Consider the following 22,343-nt stretch of genomic DNA (forward strand, 5'->3'; position numbering starts at 1 on the left):
GTACCAATAACGGGTGGGCGGGACACTTTCCAGATTTTTTTTTTCCCCAATATGGCCCCTTTCTCCCCCCAATGCTACCTATTTAACCCCACCCCCCACATTCAACCTAACCAATCCCTGATCCCCAACTCCAGCCTCCCCCCCCCACTAACTCCCAGCCGAAAGGGAAAGAGGAGGAAAGGGGAGGAGAGGAGAGACGGCCATGGAAACAAGTGGTCTTCCTGAACCCGACCCCCCGTCATGTCGGCCTTCCCCCTAAGGCTCCACCTCTAGTCTGGCCGCATCTGGAGGTATAGCGCAAGTAAAGTTGCTGTCTCCACCGCCTAATAAAAAATGACACTGAATGAATGTCACTGATATTTAGAATGCGCGCACGCTAAACAGGAGGTATAGCGCAAGTAATTTCGCTGTCACCACGGCCTGAAAAAAAATTACACTGAATTCATGTCACTGATATTTAGGTTGCACAAATGTTATACAGGAGGTATAGCGCAAGTAATATCGTTGTCACCACCACCTAATAGAAAATTACACTGAATGATTGTGACTAATATTTAGGATGGGAAAACATTATACAGGAGATGTAGTGCATGTAATGTCGCTGCCACCAGCAGAAAAAAAATTTGACTGAATGTCACTGATATTTTGGATATGCAAATGTTATACAGAACATGTAGCGCAGGTAATATAACTGTCCACAGTGGACACCGTCTACAGAAAACGTACACTGGATGTCACAGATATTTTTAGGCTGCGCACACGTTACACAGGAGATTTAGCACAGATAATGTCGCTGTCACCAGCTGCGAAAAAAAATTACACTGAATGTCACTGATATTTCGGATGCGCTAACGTTATACTGGAGATGTAGCGCAGGTAATGTAACTGTCCGCAGCAGACACCGTCTACAGAAAAAGTACATTGGATGTCACAGATTTTTTTAGGCTGCGCACACGTTACACAGGAGATGTAGCGTAGATAATGTCGCTGTCTGCAGCAGCCAAGCTATTTAGTGCAGGTTGCGCTAAAAATATATATTGCTGGCAGATACAACTATAGTCCTTAAAAGAACTTTTGGGTCTCTAACAAATTTTAGCAATTTAGTGCAGGTTGCACAAAAAATATATATTGCTGCCACACTTAATAGTCCTTAAAAGGACTTTTGGGTCTCTAAAAAGTTTTAGCAATTTAGCGCAGGTTGCACTAAAAATATATATTGCTGCCACACACAACAATAGTCCTTAACCACTTAAGGACCACAGGTTTATACCCCCCTAGTGACCAGGCCCTTTTTTACAAATCGGCACTCCACAACTTTAGCAGTTTATTGCTCAGTCATGCAACTTACCACCCAAATGAATTTTACCTCCTTTTCTTCTCACTAATAGAGCTTTAATTTGGTGGTATTTCATTGCTGCTGACATTTTTACTTTTTTTGTTATTAATTGAAATTTAACGATTTTTTTGCAAAAAAATGACATTTTTCACTTTCAGTTGTAAAATTTTGCAAAAAAAAACGACATCCATATATAAATTTTTCGCTAAATTTATTGTTCTACATGTCTTTGATAAAAAAAAAATGTTTGGGTAAAAAAAAAAAAATGGTTTGGGTAAAAGTTATAGCGTTTACAAACTATGGTACAAAAATGTGAATTTCCGCTTTTTGAAACAGCTCTGACTTTCTGAGCACCTGTCATGTTTCCTGAGGTTCTACAATGCCCAGACAATAGAAAAACCCCACAAATGACCCCATTTCGGAAAGTAGACACCCTAAGGTATTCGCTGATGGGCATAGTGAGCTCATAGAAGTTTTTATTTTTTGTCACAAGTTAGCGGAAAATGATGATTTATTTTTTATTTTATTTTTTTCTTACAAAGTCTCATATTCCACTAACTTGTGACAAAAAATAAAAAATTCTAGGAAATCGCCATGCCCCTCACGAAATACCTTGGGGTGTCTTCTTTCCAAAATGGGGTCACTTGTGGGGTAGTTATACTGCCCTGGCAATTTAGGGGACCATATGCGTGAGAAGTAGTGTGAAATCAAAATCTGTAAAAAATGGCCTGCGAAATCCGAAAGGTGCTCTTTGGAATGTGTGCCCCTTTGCCCACCTAGGCTGCAAAAAAGTGTCACACATCTGGTATCGCCGTACTCGGGAGAAGTTGAGGAATGTGTTTTGGGGTGTCATTTTACATATACCCATGCTGGGTGAGATAAATATCTTGGTCAAATGCCAACTTTGTATAAAAAAATGGGAAATGTTGTCTTTTGCCAAGATATTTCTCTCACCCAGCATGGGTATATGTAAAATGACACCCCAAAACACATTCCCCAACTTCTCCTGAGTACAGCGATACCAGATGTGTGACACTTTTTGGCAGCCTAGGTGGGCAAAGGGGCACACATTCCAAAGAGCACCTTTAGGATTTCACCAGCCATTTTTTACAGATTTTGATTTCAAACTACTTCTCACACATTTGGGCCCCTAAATTGCCAGGGCAGTATAACTACCCCACAAGTGACCCCATTTTGGAAAGAAGACACCCCAAGGTATTCCATGAGGGGCATGGCGAGTTCCTAGAATTTTATATTTTTTGTCGCAAGTTAGTGGAATATGAGACTTTGTAAGGAAAAAAATAAAAATAAAAAATCATCATTTTCCGCTAACTTGTGACAAAAAATAAAAAATTCTAGGAACTCGCCATGCCCCTCATGGAATACCTTGGGGTGTCTTCTTTCCAAAATGGGGTCACTTGTGGGGTATCTATACTGCCCTGGCAATTTAGGGGCCCATATGTGTGAGAAGTAGTGTGAAATCAAAATCTGTAAAAAATGGCCTGCGAAATCCGAAAGGTGCTCTTTGGAATGTGTGCCCCTTTGCCCACCTAGGCTGCAAAAAAGTGTCACACATCTGGTATCGCCGTACTCGGGAGAAGTTGAGGAATGTGTTTTGGGGTGTCATTTTACATATACCCATGCTGGGTGAGAAAAATATCTTGGCAAAAGACAACATTTCCCATTTTTTTATACAAAGTTGGCATTTGACCAAGATATTTATCTCACCCAGCATGGGTATATGTAAAATGACACCCCAAAACACATTCCCCAACTTCTCCCGAGTACGGCGATACCAGATGTGTGACACTTTTTTGCAGCCTAGGTGGGCAAAGGGGCACACATTCCAAAGAGCACCTTTAGGATTTCACCAGCCATTTTTTACAGATTTTGATTTCAAACTACTTCTCACGCATATGGGCCCCTAAATTGCCAGGGCAGTATAACTACCCCACAAGTGACCCCATTTTGGAAAGAAGACACCCCAAGGTATTCCATGAGGGGCATGGCGAGTTCCTAGAATTTTTTATTTTTTGTCGCAAGTTAGTGGAATATGAGACTTTGTAAGGAAAAAAATCAAAATAAAAAAAATCATCATTTTCCGCTAACTTGTGACAAAAAATAAAAAATTCTAGGAACTCGCCATGCCCTTCACGGAATACCTTGGGGTGTCTTCTTTCCAAAATGGGGTCACTTGTGGGGTAGTTATACTGCCCTGGCAATTTAGGGGACCATATGCGTGAGAAGTAGTTTGAAATCAAAATCTGTAAAAAATGGCTGGTGAAATCCTAAAGGTGCTCTTTGGAATGTGTGCCCCTTTGCCCACCTAGGCTGCAAAAAAGTGTCACACATGTGGTATCGCCGTACTCAGGAGAAGTTGGGGAATGTGTTTTGGGGTGTCATTTTACATATACCCATGCTGGGTGAGAGAAATATCTTGGCAAAAGACAACATTTCCCATTTTTTTATACAAAGTTGGCATTTGACCAAGATATTTATCTCACCCAGCATGGGTATATGTAAAATGACACCCCAAAACACATTCCCCAACTTCTCCTGAGTACGGCGATACCACATGTGTGACACTTTTTTGCAGCCTAGATGCGCAAAGGTGCCAAAATTCCTTTAAGGCCTCATGCACACTGCCGTGTTTGACAGCCGTGTGCGGGCCGTGGAACCGCGGCCTGGATCCCTCCTGAGAGCAGGAGCGCACGGCGTCACTGGTTGCTATGATGCCGTGCGCTCCCTGCTGCCGGCACAGTACAGTAATACACTGGTATAGATCATACCAGTGTATTACTGCATAGCGGCGGCAGCAGGGAGCGCACGGCGTCATAGCAACCAGTGACGCCGTGCGCGCCTGCTCTCAGGAGGGATCCAGGCCGCGGTTCCACAGCCCGCATACGGCCGTGAAACACGGCAGTGTGCATGAGGCCTTAGGAGGGCATTTTTAGACATTTCGGTCCCAGACTTCTTCTCACGCTTTAGGGCCCCTAAAAAGCCAGGGCAGTATAAATACCCCACATGTGACCCCATTTTGGAAAGAAGACACCCCAAGGTATTCAATGAGGGGCATGGCGAGTTCATAGAAAAAAACATTTTTGGCATAAGTTAGCGGAAATTGATTTTTTTTTAGTTTTTTCTCACAAAGTCTCAATTTCCGCTAACTTGAAAAATTTAAAACTTTCATGGACTCAATATGCCCCTCAGCGAATACCTTGGGGTGTCTTTCCAAAATGGGGTCAGTTGTGGGGTGTTTGTACTGCCCTGGCATTTGAGGGTCTCCGCAATCATTACATGTATGGCCAGCATTAGGAGTTTCTGCTATTCTCCTTATATTGAGCATACAGGTAATGAGATTTTTTTTCCCGTTCAGCCTCTGGGCTGAAAGAAAAAAAGTGAGCGGCACAGATTTCTTCATTCGCATCGATCAATGTGGATGAAAAAATCTCTGCCCAAAAAAAAAAGGAGGGGAAAGGCGTCTGCCAGGACATAGGAGCTCCGCCCAACATCCATACCCACTTAGCTCGTATGCCCTGGCAAACCCGATTTCTCCATTCACATCAATCGATGTGGATGAATAAATCATTGCCGGGATTTTTTATATTTTTTTATATATACAAAGTGTTTGCCAAAGCATAGGAACGCCGCCTCCTCCTCAGCTCGTATGCCTTGGCAAACGTATCTGTTACTGCAGAGGAGAAATCTCGTCTTGCAGCGCCGCATACACTGACTTTTGTGTAATCTGACAGCAGCGCAATGCTTCTGTCAGAATGCACATCAGTGCTGCAGCTGCTTGATCGCTTGGTCCACCTAGAAGGTAAAAAAAAAAAAAAAAAAAACAGGCCGCAACGCAATAAATTTATTAACATTAACTTTTATAAACTTTTGAAACAGAACAATAACTTTTTTGCTTACCGGTGATTTTTTTTTTGTTTTGTTTTTTTTACCTTTATTGAACAAACCTCTCCTTCCCCATGGGACAATGTGCAAAGCGCAAATCGCCCAGAGATGTGGCGAAGTACATTATGCACTTTGTCCCAGGTGAAAGGAGAGGTTTGTGGCAGCTCTGTGTGAAAGGGCCCTAAGACCCCTGTGTGCCTGTCCTGTGTACGCAATCCGTATGCTAATAGTGTACCTGAGTGTGGAACTTGCGGAAACACTCCCCTATGCATAGGGCAGGCTGGTCAGGACAGTCAGGACAAAAAAAGGTGGTGTCACGCCTTATTCCACCCCTGCTACAGACACGACATCTTTTTTTTGTGGAACGTTGAGTTGGGGTACCAGGATAGACAGACGGGAAGTGTCTGCCATGTAGCCGGCTCACTACATCAGGGCCTTGGGGCACAGACCCTCCTGGATACAGGATTTCCGAAATGATCTCTTCCTGGAATTTTAGGAAGGATCCTGTTCTCCCAGCCTTACTGTAGAGAACAAAACTATTGTACATCGCCAATTGGATCAAATAAACAGACACCTTCTTATACCAGCGTCTGGTTCTGCGGGAAACTAAATAGGGAGCCAACATCTGGTCATTGAAGTCCACCCCTCCCATGTGAAGGTTATAGTCGTGGACAGAGAGGGGTTTCACAATGACTCCAGTTGCCCGTTCAATTTGGACAGTCGTGTCTGCGTGAATGGTGGACAGAAGGTAAACGTCCCTCTTGTCCCTCCACTTCACCGCGAGCAGTTCTTGGTCACACAAGGCAGCCCTCTCCCCCCGTGCAAGTCGGGTACTAACGAGCCGTTGGGGGAAGCCCCGGCGACTAGGTCGCGCGGTGCCACAGCATTGAATTCCAACTAGATGTAAGTGCCGAAAGAGGGCCACGCTTGAGTAAAAATTGTCCACGTATAAGTGGTACCCCTTGTGGAGTAAGGGTGACACCAAGTCCCAGACAATCTTGCCACTGCTCCCCAGGTAGTCAGGACATCCGACCGGCTCCAGTTTTGAGTCTTTTCCCTCATAGACCCTAAAACGATATGTATAGCCTGTGGCCCTTTCACAGAGCTTATACAGTTTGACCCCATACCGGGCGCGCTTGCTGGGGATGTACTGTTTTATGCCAAGGCGCCCGGTAAAATGTACTAGGCACTCGTCTATGCAGATGTTTTGATTAGGGGTATACGCATCTGCAAATCTGGATGACAAATGGTCTATGAGGGGCCGAATTTTATGGAGCCGGTCATAAGCAGGGTGGCCTCTTGGATGACAGGTGCTATTGTCCGCAAAATGCATAAAGCACATGATGGCCTCAAAACGTGCCCTAGACATTGCAGCAGAGAACATGGGCATGAAATGTATTGGGTCTTTAGACCAATATGACCGCAATACATTTTTTTTAGTTAGACCCATGCTGAGGAGAAGGCCCAAAAAAAATTTAAACTCGGAAACGGTGACTGGTTTCCACCGGAAAGGCTGGGCATAGAAGCTTTCCGGATTGGCGGTAATAAACTGTGTGGCGTAGCGGTTGGTTTCTGCCACAACTAGGTCATAGAGATCTGCGGTGAAGAACAGCTCAAAAAACTGAAGGGCCGATCCTAAATGAGCCGTCTCCACGCGAACTCCAGACTGGGCGGTGAAAAGGGGCAATACGGGTGCGGCGGAATCAGGGGATTGCCAATTAGGATTTGCCAGCACCTCTGGGAGACTAAGGGTTCTACGGGCCTGTGAACGCGGTGGCTGCGACAGGGGAGTTATTGCACGTGCCACCGTACCAGCTGGAACTGCCCTTCTGGTGCTCGCCACTTCACCAGGGAATACGGCAGTGCTGGTAGAAGGTCCAGGCTGTGCTGCGCTGCTGGTGTATGCCGCACCATAAACAAGATCAGAGCTAGCACCACTCTGCTGCAAATGAGGATCATCATGCAGGGTAGGCAGAACTCTTACATGGGATCGGGTACGTCTGGCCGCAGCAGGGACCTCTACCTCGTCATCCTCACTAGCCGTTAGAGTGCCACTGCTGTCTACAGGTTCATATTCTGAACCACTGGATTCAGCGGATGAGGCGTCCCCATCGCTTTCATCCATCACGGCCAGAATCCTGTAGGCCTCTTCAGCGGAATACCCCTTGTTTGACATTTTGGGTTCACTAAATTTAGGGGGTATTCCTCTGAGACTACCCGGGAAAAAGAACAAACCTGCTTAGTAAAAGGGAGTGCTTGCGAAGTAAAGCTGCGATCGCTAATAAAGATCCAAAAAGCTCAAAAGTGATCTTTATAGCGCCGCAGCGATTTTACGGTGTTTTTGCAGTGATCAGAAAAAAAAAATTCTGTCACTGCGGCGGGGCGGACTGAACGCAAGTGTGCGCACAAGATCAGGCCTGATTGGGCGAACACTGCGTTTTTTGTAGAACCTAAGGTGACCCTAATGTACTTATATAGATCTGATTGCGATCAGTATTGATCACTTACAGATACTATATAGTACTAGTGCTGATTAGCGACAGCGATGACGCTAATCAGCGACTAATCGGTGACTGCGGTGCGGTGCGGTGGGCGCTAAACTACCTAGCAAGTAGCTAACTACCTGGCAGGGATGAGGGACCCTTACAGGGGGGGTGATCAATGACAGGGGGGTGGACAAGGGGGTGATCAGGGTGATCAGGGAGTCTAATATGGGTGATCAGGTGCTAAATAAGGGGTTAATAAATGACAGGGTAATATCTAATGTGTAGTGTGGTGTTTGGTGCTACTTACTGAGCTGCCTGTGTCCTCTGGTGGTCGATCCAAGCGAAAGGGACCACCAGAGGACCAGGCAGCAGTTATATCAGACGCTATTTTCAAAATAGCGTCTGACATAACCATTTCATTGGACGATTCAAAAATCTACAGCCTGCCAGCCAATGATCGCGGCCGGCAGGCTGCAGATGAACTTGTGCACTATGCGTTCCTGTGAACGCGCGCTCCTGTGTGCGCGCGTTCACAGGAAATCTCGGCTCACGCGAGATGACGCCAATCGGCGTTAGCGTAGCCTGGGAGCGCCGCAGAGATGACGCCTTTCGGCGTTAGCGTAGCGGTAAGTGGTTAAAAGAACTTTTGGGTCTATAACAAGTATAAAAGCTAAAATATTCCTTTTTCACTCCCTACACTATCTCTCCCTTCTGCTCTCCAGCTCTCCCTGACTAAGACTGAGCCGAACACGTGTCTTCGGGTACTATATAGCATGGGATGATGCGTTCTAGCCAGCCAATCACTGTAATGCCAGTAGCCAACATCATTACAGTGAATGGCAGCACTTACCTCCACGTTTATTGGTTGCGTAGCAGGCAACAAACTTGCGGGAAGAAGACTCGAGCATCGTGCTGGAGCACATGCGGTATTCGGCCTAACAACGCTATGTGCCGAGCATCGCATGTGCTCGAGTAAAATGAGTGTTCGGCTGAGCATGCTCGCGCAACACTAGTCCTTGCTGAAAAGTAGAGTCAAGCCTACGGCATATAATACTTCTCGCGCTGAGGCAACAGAAAATGACAGAGGCAGGTTCAGGATGGATGGGGGCACAGGGCTTGCTCCCGGGTCATGTCCACTAAGCGCCTTGTCAGAGTAACACACCGATTCTTGGCTGGGGGTGTCTGATGTCACTTGCGACAAAGTCAAAGACTGAGTCAACTATTCAAGCACTGCTGGGTTGCTGGTCAAGACACATCCGCTAGATGACACTGGGAGCGCAGGCCTCTCGCTGCGACTCCTCCTGCCACCCCCCATCTTCTTCTGCTGCTACTTCTGCCTGCAACAGAAACATTTTGGCCACTGCCCATTCCCGTTGAAGGGCCTGTCACCTGTCTGTCTCACATACTGTATAATAAAAGAATTAAATTAAAAATAGAATACTACACCCCAAAAAAGGAAGGTACAATGTAACTTCACTGCAGAACGGCAATTAAGACATATTCTTTTTCCTATTAATACACCCCCCCCCCCAAAAAAATATAACAATAAAAATTCACTGCAGAACATCTAATAGCACGTACGTATATTTCCGTTTAATACACCCCGTAAATGGCTGGGCTGTAGCACAATGTAACTTCACCGCAGAATGGAAATTAAGACATATTTCTTCCTAATAATCAGCCCCCACAAAAAATATTACAATCACACTTCACTGCAGAATGGCTAATAGGATGTACGTGTATTTCCTTTTAATGCACTCCGTAAATGGATGTAGTACAATGTAACTTCACCGGCAATCATGACATATACTTTTTATTACTTTTTTTTTATGCACTCATGACATATATATTTTTATTACTTTTTTATCATTTTTTTAATGCACCCTCTAAAATTTTTTAAAACAATGTAAAATCAAGGCAGAACAGCTAATAGGACGCATGTATATTTCCCATTAATACACCCCGTGAATGGCTGTAGTACAATGTAACTTCCCCACTGAACGGCGATTATGACATATATTTTTTCCTATTAATATACCCCCCTCAAAAAAAAATAATAATCAAAATTTACAGCAGAATGACTACTAGGACGGAGATATATTTTCTATTATTACCCCCTGTAAATGGCTGTAGTACAATGTAACTTCACCTCAAAATGGCAATTAAGATGTATTCTTTTTCCTATTAATACACCCCCAAAAGAATGCAAAACAATCTAAAATCAATGCAGAACGGCTAATAGGAAGTACGTATATATTTCCTATTAATACACTCTGTAAATAGCTGTATCACACAGAACTTGCACCCCAATAACAAGCAAGGTTTGCTGGAATTACTGATGTATCATATAGTGCAAACCACCTAAAATCAGCAGTATAACTGCAATTTGGATCTCCAATTAGTGCAGCAAGCTGTAATAGATTCGTTCCTATTACCCGGGCTGTACACTCTCCTATTGGACCCTGTTCTCCTTTTATATGTGGATGATGCCTCCCTATCCTTCCCCTACACCTTGAATAATCCCTGAACATCTAAATCAATTTTTCAGCACAATAAAGTATTTCCCAGCACTGTCCCTAGCGCCTGCAGCCGTCTCTCCCTGCACTAAGTACACTGGTAAATTGCAGAATCCAAGATGACTGAGGCTATTTATAGGGCTGTGACATCACAGGGGCTGTTTGGCTGCTGATTGGCTGCATGCATGGCATTGTGGGTGATCCCTTGTACCTAGAGTTATTTGCTCCATGTTCTAACATGTGCAGCAGCCATTTTAGGAAAAAAATCGTTACCACGACGCATGAGGAAATTCGGCTTCTGTGCGAATTCAATTTACCCTGATATTCGGATTGAATTCCACTTCGTCAACTTTGATTCGCTCATCTCTAGTAATCGTATCAACAAGCAGGAGAAAATTAACATCTCATTTATATTGCACAGTAAACCACAAAAAAAAAAACAAGGACAGAATTGCTATCATTTCACCAAAATAAAGTCCATCCTTTAAAAAAATGTGCTCTCATAGAGCTCAGTCAACAGAAAATAAAAAAGTTATTGCTTCTAGAATTTTGGTGAAGACCTAGAACTCTGATTATTTTCATCCATTTTTGGAGGACAAATTTGAAATTTGAAAGACAATTTTGAACAACTGGTTAACACTTGGAAGTTGAAGACAATTTTCATTAATTTTTAGAGGGCAGGAAAAAAATTTAAACAACTGTTAAGGAACTGGAATTGGAAGACAATTTTTAGAGGACAAGAAAGACAATTCTAAATTTTTTTTTAAACAAAAGTCAATTAGTTTTTGGCAATTTTGATTCATATTTTAGAAAATAAATTTTACTTGGACAGAGTCCAATATATGGTTGGGCGATCAATTAAATTAATTCAATTAATTAATTGTCCCTTTTAGAGCATGACAATGTGATTTAAAAAAAACTATCATATCAATGTATTTTCTTATGGAGCGCTGTATCATTAATCCTGGAACGAGACTGAATAAACCTGCACTTGATGTGCTGATACAGCCCAGCACTGGCGTCATTTAACAGTTTGTGAGAAGCCACTAAAAGCTATTCGCTCTTGATTGTTTGGCTCCTATCCAGATGAGAGCTGCACTGGCATTGGTGGAAGGCATCGATCACTGTTACTATACATTAAATTGAGGTGGTGCTGGCCGTACAGAGGATTGTGGACCAGTAAATGATAATCAAGACTGCTTATGTGGACGGTTATCCATCAGATGACAGTACTACAGAGGGGTGTCACCAACTACAGACTATAGAGATACCACTGGGAGGGCTATTTAAAGTTTGGTGATACCACCATACTGTGCCAAAGTAGTGCCTCTATACATGGACATGGACGTCCCCTGGGTGTGACCAAACTATATACTTCAGACCTAAAATATGCTTATTTGCACAGTATGAAATGGTAGAAAAATTGCAACAGGCTTTTGGAAAGAAACAGGCTCAATTGCGCAGCCTATATATGCTGCTGGTAATGCTGGGAAATATTCTTAGTGCACATGTTATGAACTGCAGAAGCTTTGCAATAGATTTTTCGACAAAAGGCTGACTCCTGTGCATAAAAACAAAAATCTCTTTATGGATCAGCACCTTATATACATGTGATTACTGAACAGCTCCAGCAGCTCTGACTGTAAGACACAAAGTACATTAACTGCCCCTATGCTGTCCTTAATGATAAAATCTGACATTTACCTAGTAATTCAATTCACCAAGCTAGGGTACTTTCACGCTTGCGTTAAAGTTTTCCGGTATTGAGTTCCATCCTCGGGGATTCCTGTAACACCATTTACTGAGCTCACAATGGTGTTTGTGCTTCAGAGCTAGCATAGAGCCTGATAGACCAGCCAATATACCCCCTTTTAATTGTCTGTGAGGCTGACTAAAGCCCTGTGGGCAAGCCTGCTGGATGATGTCCCACCCAGGGTCATGTCATCCTTTGTTCTAATCTTTCCTGCCCTATTCCCCTCGCTAATGTACTGAATTTTAAAATTAAAATGGCGGGCTCCGGTTTGCCTGATTCATCCAAATTGAAACAAAAAACAGATTTGTTTGCCAGAAGAATTTTTGTGAAGTATGTGATTCATCTGATTAGTTTAGAATTGATTCGCTAGTGTATGCTTTCTATGTCTTTTCAGGGCCAGACTGGTAAGTAATGATCTGACACTCCCCTCCTGACCCCTGAATTCAATTGTATTGCCATCCTGAGGCAAACTGGAGTAGTAGGACAGAAATTGGCAGCTGGCACTGGCAGTTTTGGGGAGATATTTTTTGCCGCTGGAGCAGTATTTTGTGGTGCACTGTGTTATTGGGCAAAGAAAGGAAATCCAGCAACTGGGGGATGCCATTTTATAAAAGTATCTTTTATTGAAAAATCCATCAATAGTCCATAGACCAAGGAGTCAAATATCCCCCCACAGAATGATTGACGTGTTTCAGACTAGACCTAGTCCTTACTCATGACATACAAGACTGAATAACACATTCCCCTTAAGTATCAGCCCCACTATTAGGGGCATCACAGAATCACAGCTAGGAAAGAAAATGTGGAACGGAATCATACCCTCCATATGTAGCAAACAATACTAGGATAAGAAATATTGTTGCACTTGCAGCTCAATATATATATATATATATATATATATATATACATAAAGAAGGACGTATACTGTATATGCATGTATGTTCCGCAGTCACCCAAAAATGCAACCATCGATTTCAACAAAACTTGGTATACACATCCCTTGCTACCTGGAAAGAAATCTTGTGGGGTTCACAGCTCTCTAGGACGTACCGTTCCTGAGAGATTCCCAAAAACTGACCTGCATTAGCCAATACAACCCTGCAAGTCTTTCTCTTCATATCCTAACTGCCATACACACGGTCACATGTCCCTTATCAGCCAATAGAAGCTCGCAGGCACTTAGTCTCCACATACACTTAGTTTTACTCCAGGTTTCCATAACAACTCAGCCATTTTCTTGACTGCTGTAGGTCAGCTTTAGGCCTCATGCACACGACCGTTGTTTGGGTCCGCATCCGAGCCGCCGTTCTGGCGGCCGTATGTGGACCCATTCACTTCAATGGGGCCGGAAAAGATGCGGACAACACTCCGTGTGCTGTCCGCATTCGTGGCTCCATTCAACGGCCTCGCTAAAAAAATATAACATGTCCTATTCTTGTCGGCGCTATTGCCGGCGCCCATTCCGTTCCTCAAATTGCAGAAGCCAACACGGGCGGCTTCAGTTTTTTGCGAACCCAAGAAGGCAAATGGATCCAAAGGAAAAAATATAGATAATCCCACGACGCAAAGAACCAGCTTTTGATGTCAACAGGAACTCGGTTTATTACTTTAGCAGATAGTAAAACGGGTTCCAGGGGACAAGAACCTCTTCATCAGGTACAGACTGCTATACCTGATGAAGGGGTTCTTGTCACCCGAAACGAGTTGTACTATGTGCTAAATTAATAAACTGAGTTTCTGACATGGGATTATCTCTTTTTTTCCTTTGTATACATTACTAGGCATGGCTGTGAAGTGCCTACAGTTTAAAAGCTCGTTGATTGGTTGCTCTGCAGCCTTTCACCAAGTTTTATTAAATGCCAGAACACTGAATTTGAACTTTTGCGGCAAAGTTCAGGTTCGGGTCCGGGTACGGTACCTGAACTCGTAAAATTCAGTACGGACCGAACTTTGCAGATCAGGTATGTTTAACACTACCCTTGAGCTGCTAGCTTGATATTAACTTTGCAGAGCATTGAATGGGGGAATATGTGGACCCATGTGAGGTACAGGGCTGGTTCTAGTTTTGTTAGAAAGAGATTGTCATGTACTAAATTTCTACATTGGTCATATGATAACCCTTTTAAGGTGCGCATATGACGCCATATTTCTGATGCGACTAATAACAAGGTAAATGTTTTTTACCTCACTAAACATTTTACAGAAGTGCATGAGGGGATTTTTCAAGTTATACATTTCAGGGAATAGAATGTGTCTTTTGTCCGTTGAGAGGTGGTAATTATACTAAGAAACTTATGAACTTCACAGACAAGGCACCCAAAGGGTCTGGACAAGCACCTGGACATTGAACTGCAAGTACAACAATATTTCTTATCCTAGTATTGTTTGCTACATAGGGAGGGTATGATTCCGTTCCACATTTTTGTTCTTTCCTAGCTGTGATTATGTGATGCCCCTAATAGTGAGGCTGGTATGTGTTATTCAGTTTTGTAAATCATGAGTTAGAACTAAGTCTAGTCCGAATGTGTCGGTTGTTCCATGAGGGGAAATTTGACTATGGAGTATTTTATGGATTGTTCAACAAAAGAAGCTTTTATGAAATGGATTCCCCCCAGATTCTGGATTTCCTTTCTTTGTTGTCTGCTGGACCTGCTTAGTATAGATCCGTGCACATGGGAACGCTCAGGAGTGGTGAACTGATCATCATGTATAACTTGGTATTTTGCTCTGCTGGGGCGGTATAATGTGTCGCAATGTTACTGTTGGCCCCGCCTACTTGTTTTGCCCTGACTTTCATCAGTTTGGACTAGACTACACAGTGGGGACACTTATATATATTTTTTTCCAGGGCCACTTTAAATTCTCAGTCTACGAGTTCTCCTGCCTCTTCTCTGATTGTAGTGGATGGTGATAAAAAAAAAAAAAATATATATATATATAGAACCTTAACGGCGCTGCTGCAGAAGACAGGACTCAGGTGGATAAAATAAAGTTGGTTCTTTATTAATAAAAGTCTACGCGTTTCTGGGGCGGACTGCCCCCTTCATCAGGACAATGGGATGACCCATTGTCCTGATGAAGGGGGCAGTCCGCCCCAGAAACGCGTAGACTTTTATTAATAAAGAACCAACTTTATTTTATCCACCTGAGTCCTGTCTTCTGCAGCAGCGCCGTTAAGGTTCTATATATATATATATATATATATATATATTTTTTTTTTTATCACCATCCACCACTATCCAATTCCGGACACCGTACTCCACGGCTACCGGCAAGAACTTAGGCAGCAGCAGTCACCCCCGCAAGCTGGACGGGCCTTACTACCAGCTAAAGTGATCCAGAGGAGTTGTGCCTTCTCACAACCAAACACGGTAAGCGCAATCAGTGCTTTGGTGGTTTTTATAAAAATACCACACGGTTTTACACACGAGGCGCTGCCTCCTGTTTTTTCTCTCTTTTTTTCTCTCTTTTTTCTCTCTTGTTTTTCTCTCTTGTTTTTTCTCTCTTGTTTTATCTTCTCTGATTGTAGTCATTCATGGTAAAAAGGATCTGGCATGTTGGATTTCAGTATCCTTTGTTCACAAGGTGTATAAATCTGCAAGAGCTATCAGCCACCGGCTTTTTTCTCTCCTTATTAAAAAACATGCATGTTCAGCTAAGCCAGGAAGTTACAACACGCTATGATGTAATATGTGCTCCTCCAATGTGATAAGTGCCCCTCAGTTTCATGGCTATAGTGTTAGGTAAGGGGCCTATAACTTATTATCTGAGGGGGGCAGATTAGTCTCATTCCATCTCTACTTATGTTTCACTAGACAGCTCAAAAAGTAAATCACAAGTAGGTATTTTTCTAAAGTAAAACTGATAAAAACAACCTGTTCTTTTTTTTGAGAAAATGGAAGGTTGGAAGGAAGAATTGACAGGACAATAAATAAAGAATTAAAGTTCTCACCTGGTTTATAATAGTTGAAGAAAATTCGCTGTCATCATACATGTAGCCATCAGCACATATCTCAGTCTGTAAGCCACTAGTATTGCTTGTAAGACTATAATTCAGTAGATTGAGTTGGAGGTTTGTATATCTTGAGCAGCTAGAGAGTTTCCCATTTGACTCCAACGGAATATGAGCATGTAACCAAGGTCCAGTAAAATTACCTTCTTCCCAGGATTCATTAAGTTTACATCGATGTTTTGGAATAGCAGCAGTGAAGTTCTGCATGAGATTGTGGCTAGCCAACATGAAAACTGGCAAGGCCAGAAGAATGACATGAATGATCTGATATCGTCCCATGCCACCTATTCTCTCCAAGATCTCCTGAAACGCCATGGCTGATCACACAGTTCACAATCTCCACATAAAATACCATGAACATTGAAGCTTTGATGCAAAAAGCATGACTATTTACATAGTCAGTGGATGGCACAATGACAAGATATAAGAGCGCAGTGCATTTGTAGGCGTGAAGACACCTGACCAATGGGTTAAACTTTTACCAGGTAATAAAATTAACCTTTGGAGAAAAAAAGTATTTTCTACTGAATTAGGGATAAAGGGCAATACGTAGGGTGACTGCTGGAATTCAACTTAATACATAGTTACATAGTTACTAGGGTTGAAAAAAGACAGGTCCATCAAGTTCAACCTTTCTCAGATCAATTATAAGACAATGATTAATTATGACAATGAATGTCAATTGCCACAATATAAGTCCTTTTTAAAAATTGCCATTATTTCCTCTTGGGGCAGGGCATTCTATTGTTTGACTACTTTAACTGTGAAGAATCCTTTCCTGTATTGATGTCTAAATTGATATGCCTCCACACGTAAACAATGTCTCCTGGTCTTTTGTAAAGTCCTTAACCTGTAGACGACCAGCGCTGTACGACGAAGAGGGGCGAGACTTAAGCCCCAGCGCCGTACATGTACATTTGCGGAGCGTATCTGCACCGTCTTCATCCCCATTTCAGGATAAATTTGATTTGCCATGAAGCAGAAGTTCCTTGTACTTCGTGGTAGCGAATAGATTTAGTGTAAATAGTGTAAAGAAAAAATAATAATTTATATTTACCTGATCCATTTGCTCACAACGGGCCGGGAGATTTCACACCAGATCTTCCAGCAAGATGGCGACTGGCCCGGAGTGAGCAAGTGGATCAGGTAAGTATGTTTTTTTTTGTTTTGTTTTTTACACCCGATTATTGATATTAGATGCTGCGATCAGCTCTGAACACGGCATCTGAGGGGTAGAATGACACAATCGCCACTCCCTGTCATTGTAACCACTACTTACAAAGAAATGTACTTTGTGACAAAGTAATTTGTGATACAGCGAATCTTTTTGTAAAATTCAGTGAATCAGCCAAATCGAATTTTTAAATATTCGCTCATCTCTATGACCACATCTGGGTTGTTAACATATTTAGAAGAAAATGGGTAACAAATTATGAGGTGCTTTTTTCCTGTTATCACTTGTGAAAATTAAAAATTTGGGTCTAAAGTAACATTTTATTGGAAGAATTGAATTTTTTCATTTTCACAACCAAGTGTTTCTAAGCTCCATAAAACACCTGTGGGGTCAAAGTGCTCAGTACACCCCTTACTAAATTCCTTGAAAGGTGTAGTTTCCAAAAGTCTAAAATTCTAGGCCTTCTAACATCCTAAAAGAAAAAAAAAAAAAAAAAAAAAAAAAAACATTAACAAAATGATGCCGACATAAAGTAGACATATGGGGAATGTTGACTGATTACCATTTTATGAGGTATTACTATCTGTATTAAAAGTTAATAAATTCAAATTTAGAAAATTGAGAATTTTTCCAAATTTGCTGTAAATTGTAATTTTTTTTACTAAATAAAGGAAAAAAAATATTGACCCAAATGTACAGCTAACATGAAAAAATAATAACAATGTGTCACCAGAAAACGATCTCAGAATCGGTTAGATAGGTAAAACCATTCCAAAGTTATTGCCACATAAAGTGACACATGTCAGATTTGCAAAAATAGGCCTGGACAGGAAGGTGAAAACTGGCCTGGAGTAGAAGGAGTTAAAATGAATAAATCAGGTACCAGTTCATTATCTTCACCAGAAATGTATTTGTACATATAAATAAGACCACCTCTAAGGGTACTTTCACACTTGCGTTAAAGTTTTCCGGTATTGAGTTCCGTCACAGGGTCTCAATACCGGAAAAAAACGCTTCAGTGTTATCCTAATGCATTCTGAATGGAAAGCATTCTGTTCAGTATGCAACAGGATATCTTCAGTTCAGTCACTCTCACGGTATTTGGCCGGAAAAAATACCTCAGCATGCTGCAGTATTTTCTCAGGTCAAAATTCTGGAACACTTGCCGGATCCGGCATTCATTTCTATTTGAATATATTAATACCGGATCTGTTTTTCCAGATGACACCGGAGCGACGGATCCTGAGTTTTAATGCATTTCAAATGCTATCCGTTTGCATATGGATTTCCGGATCCGGCAGGCAATCCTACAATGCAAGTGTGAAAGTACCCTTAGGCATCCTTTTTATATCCCAAACAAACCCAATGTTTTAAAGGAGTTTTCTGAGATTTTGATACTGATGACCTATCCTCGGAATAGGTCATCAGTATGTGATTGGGGGGTCCTACAACTGGGACCCCCCCAATCAGCCGTTTGACAAGGTAACTACGCTCCTGTGAGCGCCACAGCCTTCTCGTAGCTGTCATGGCTGAGGATGGGGAAAACCCTCAGCCGTGCCATGACGGGAGATTTTAATGGCTGCTCGGCCAGGACGACAGAATTAGGGAGCAGGTCACCTCCTAACGCATCCCTAATCTGACCCTAACTCCTAGCTACATGAGCCGACCTTGAAGGTAGGAGGGCCCATGCTCAGGAACCTCGGATCCCTACTCACCCTCCGCCGATACCTGAACTAGGAGTAGGGTAAGACGACCTGTTCTTTCTGAATACGGAGGAACAGGAGTCTCACTGGCCAAGCTGCAAGGAAGAAGGGAACACAAACAGACCTATGAATATGGCAGGTGAACTGCACTAGTTCCCGCCACCTGCCACAGCCTTGCTGACTGGATCCCTGTGCTGGCAAGCTGATGTCCACACAATACAAACTGAGCACAGCACACACACATCCACACACAGGAACCCAGATCCATAGCTGCACCAAATAACAAAGGAAAACATCAAGTGAACATCACATAAACTTATGACCACAAGAGTGGCCCCCACTGGCAGATGGTGAATTACTAGAAGGATGTCTCCAGCAAAGCATGGCTGAAGAACCCCTCAGCTTCAGATCTCCAAAGAGGCTTTATAGCCCAAAGTGGCCACACCCAACACAGACACACACAGGAGAGGGAATTAACCCTTCCAACACCAACCAGGGAAGTGAAACCAGTTAAAGGGTAAAGTGCACATATAACAAAACCCTGTGCACACCAGACATACAAAAGACACACCTAACAGACAGGTTGCCAGGTGCAACCGCATGCACATTGCAGCAAGCTGCCTAGCACCAGCTCAGGCTGCTATACTGCAACAATACAAAACAACTTGTTGCCCGCGGCAACCACAAGTGAGGCAACACACTAGCGGCCCTCACCTGTAGTTGAACAACCAAACCGCAGGCAACAGCCTGCGGTTCAGGAGTCACGACCATGACCATGGCCGTGACAGTAGCTTAGCAAGCACAGCGCTGTACATTGTGCTGATCAGCTATGTGAGAAGGCGCTCGCTGCATTCTCTCAGCTTTCCCTAGGCCATGTGTGCTCATGTTTATTTTCCAAAGCAGAGTATTTTAGAAAGATACCCCTCATGACCGCTTTGTGAGCGCACCAGATCGTGGACAACGAGACCTCAGATTAGTTATTAAGAGTAAAATATTCCTGCAGAGCAGTGCGGAATAGAGGTAAGTATTCAGGGTTATTCAAAATGGAATTATTAAGTCTCCAATGGGCTTGTGAGGCAGAGCATTGTAGGTTATTGAGTATAGTGGTAGGGGCAATAGAGGTTGGACCAAGTTATGGTACCGATATCTGATGAAATTATATTTTATAGTAATCTTTTATCCACTAATACCATATCTATGCGCAAGTATGAGTTATGGGGGCTTGAGAAAAAAGTAGTCTTTTTCAAATGCATTGAATATGCGCCATGGGTCAAAAATCTCCTCTTTGTGCAATAACTCTGTTAATGAGAAGTTTCTGTCCTTACTGTCCACGAGTGTCTTGTCAATCGTAGTGTCAATAACTTTATTATAGTCGCCGCAGAGTATTAAAAACCCCTGTCTTATTTGTGTCAGTTTGTTGAAGAAGCGATGAAGGAAGTGAAGCTGTGATTTATTAGGTGCATATATGGATGCTATAGTGTAAAGCTGATTATTGATTAGACAGACAATGATAATGTAGCGGCCTTGGCTGTCTGTAGAAGTAGATATAAGTTTAAAAGAGACTGTATATTTGCAACACGCCAGACCTGCAGGGTATAGCGAAGTGAGGTCACGGTTATGGGCAATCGAGGGTTACTCACTGTATTGGAGAACCCTGGGCAGGCACGTGGCAGTGAAGGAGAGGTAGACACGGTTCCTCTGGGGCACACTCTGTATGTAGGGACCAGGCCTGATGGTGGATGAGGTGCCCTGGATGTTACGGGTATTTTGAGTGCCTGGGGCAAGGTCCCTGTTGGATTCGTGACGCCAGTGCCTTTGACGGTGGCACACCGGTTGGTAGTTGGAATGATGGAGGTACACAGGTAGAATAGTGAACCAAACGTTACTTTACTGAACAGTCCAACTTTGTACAGCAGGTGATAACACAGTCCTTCAAATCACAGTTTCACAAGTAGGCTTTCTCCACAAAATGGCAGGTATTAATTATGCAAGATACGCAGAGGGTAAATCCACAATGCACTCAGAAGCAGGTTGTACCTTTCCTCAGAATTAGTGTACACTGTTCTTTCTAGAACTCCTGTCTGGCTTTCTATCCCAAGGCCCGGATGCCTAAAGGGTGGCTTAAATCCTTGGTTACTCTATCTTCCTACTGCATCTGCACATCAGGGTTACTTATCTTTCCCTGGAGTTTCCTCACTTGGCTGGTGATTGACTGTGGGCTTCTCCCAGGAGGTTCTGTCCTGCAACTGGGGTGTCTCTACTGAGCTAATCCTAGCCTCAGGAGCTTCAGGTGGACGAAGTAACTCCTCTAGTCCCCTGGAATGAACTAACCCTTCCCTGTCTGGGCCTTCCTATATATAACTAGGGCTCCCCAGCTCGCTCTAACGTCCGGGAGGCTAAACTACACCCTGACAGGCCTGACACCCAGATAATACAGGGAAAACAAACACATGACATTTAATGCAATGAAACACATTAACCTGTGCAGTGCCCACCTTTACCTAGTGGGACACTACATACCCCCACGCTATAACGTTGCCCGTCCTCGGCGAAACATGGAGGGTCCGCCCATCTGGAAGCGGCAACCTGAAAGACAGGCGAGAAACATGCATATAACAGTATTCACCACATTCAACAATATAACAGTGGGCAAACAGGATCACTGAAAGGAGTGGTGACAAGGGGCGTCGTTCTCTTCTCTCAGGATAATGTGAGGGAACAGGGGCGCTGACCTGGCACAACGTATCAATAAACCAGGATAGTCCGTATAAAGGCAGATAAACATAAGTCCTTGGAGGCTCAAAGAACAACATGAGTCCGTACCCAGGCTTGCAACGGTTAAACAGGGGTTTCCCGTGAGGGGCTACCTGGGCCCATAATGTAGTCCCCAAACCTCACAGGTCGATGCCCCCTGGTAGAACGGGTAGACCTCCTTACTGGCAGGGATTCTTCCTGCCCAGATTCAGGAATGTCAGAGGAGCCCACCGCCTCTGGAGCTTCTTCAGGAGGCTGAGGGCTAACAGGAGCCGGAACCAATAAATTCAACCAAGGCGTGAGGGCCCAGTGGAGCGGCTCTTTATCATGGATTAAGTTCTCCACAGCCTGCATAGGGTACATAGGTGGAGCCGTCAACTCTTCTTCGGTAGGCTCAGGCTCCATCTCCTCTGCCGCTGGTTCTCCTTCTATACAGGGCTTGAGGCGGTTCCTGTGAACAACTTGGGAGCCTTTTCCTTCCCTGGAGACCTGGTAAATGTGGGCCGCAGCATTGGGTATGGCAGTAATAAGGTAGGGAATCCTTTCCCATTTGCTGTCCAACTTGCTGGTCCGGTGGTTGTTTTTCAACCATACCTTGTCTCCCAGTGCCAGGGGTCCCGCATGGGCAGTCTGGTCATAGTCCTTCTGCTGCCTTTCTCGAACAATCTCCATCCGTTCCTGGACAATCTCCTTAGCATTAAGAAGA

At 43.5% G+C, this 22,343-nt stretch overlaps 1 protein-coding gene across 1 annotated transcript in view; it reads right to left on the reverse strand.

Annotated features, from left to right (window-relative positions):
* LOC122920659 (solute carrier family 22 member 6-B-like) overlaps window positions 1-16,418 on the reverse strand; it is a 72,663-nt gene extending 56,245 nt beyond the window's left edge. The window contains exon 1 of the mRNA XM_044270332.1: window positions 15,947-16,418. Coding sequence (XP_044126267.1) covers window positions 15,947-16,321 — 375 coding nt within the window. The 5' untranslated portion in view covers window positions 16,322-16,418. The remainder of the gene's footprint in view (window positions 1-15,946) is intronic.
* Window positions 16,419-22,343: the final 5,925 nt, after the last annotated feature.

The sequence above is a fragment of the Bufo gargarizans genome, chromosome 10 (assembly GCF_014858855.1).
Source record: "Bufo gargarizans isolate SCDJY-AF-19 chromosome 10, ASM1485885v1, whole genome shotgun sequence".
Lineage (NCBI taxonomy): Eukaryota > Metazoa > Chordata > Amphibia > Anura > Bufonidae > Bufo > Bufo gargarizans.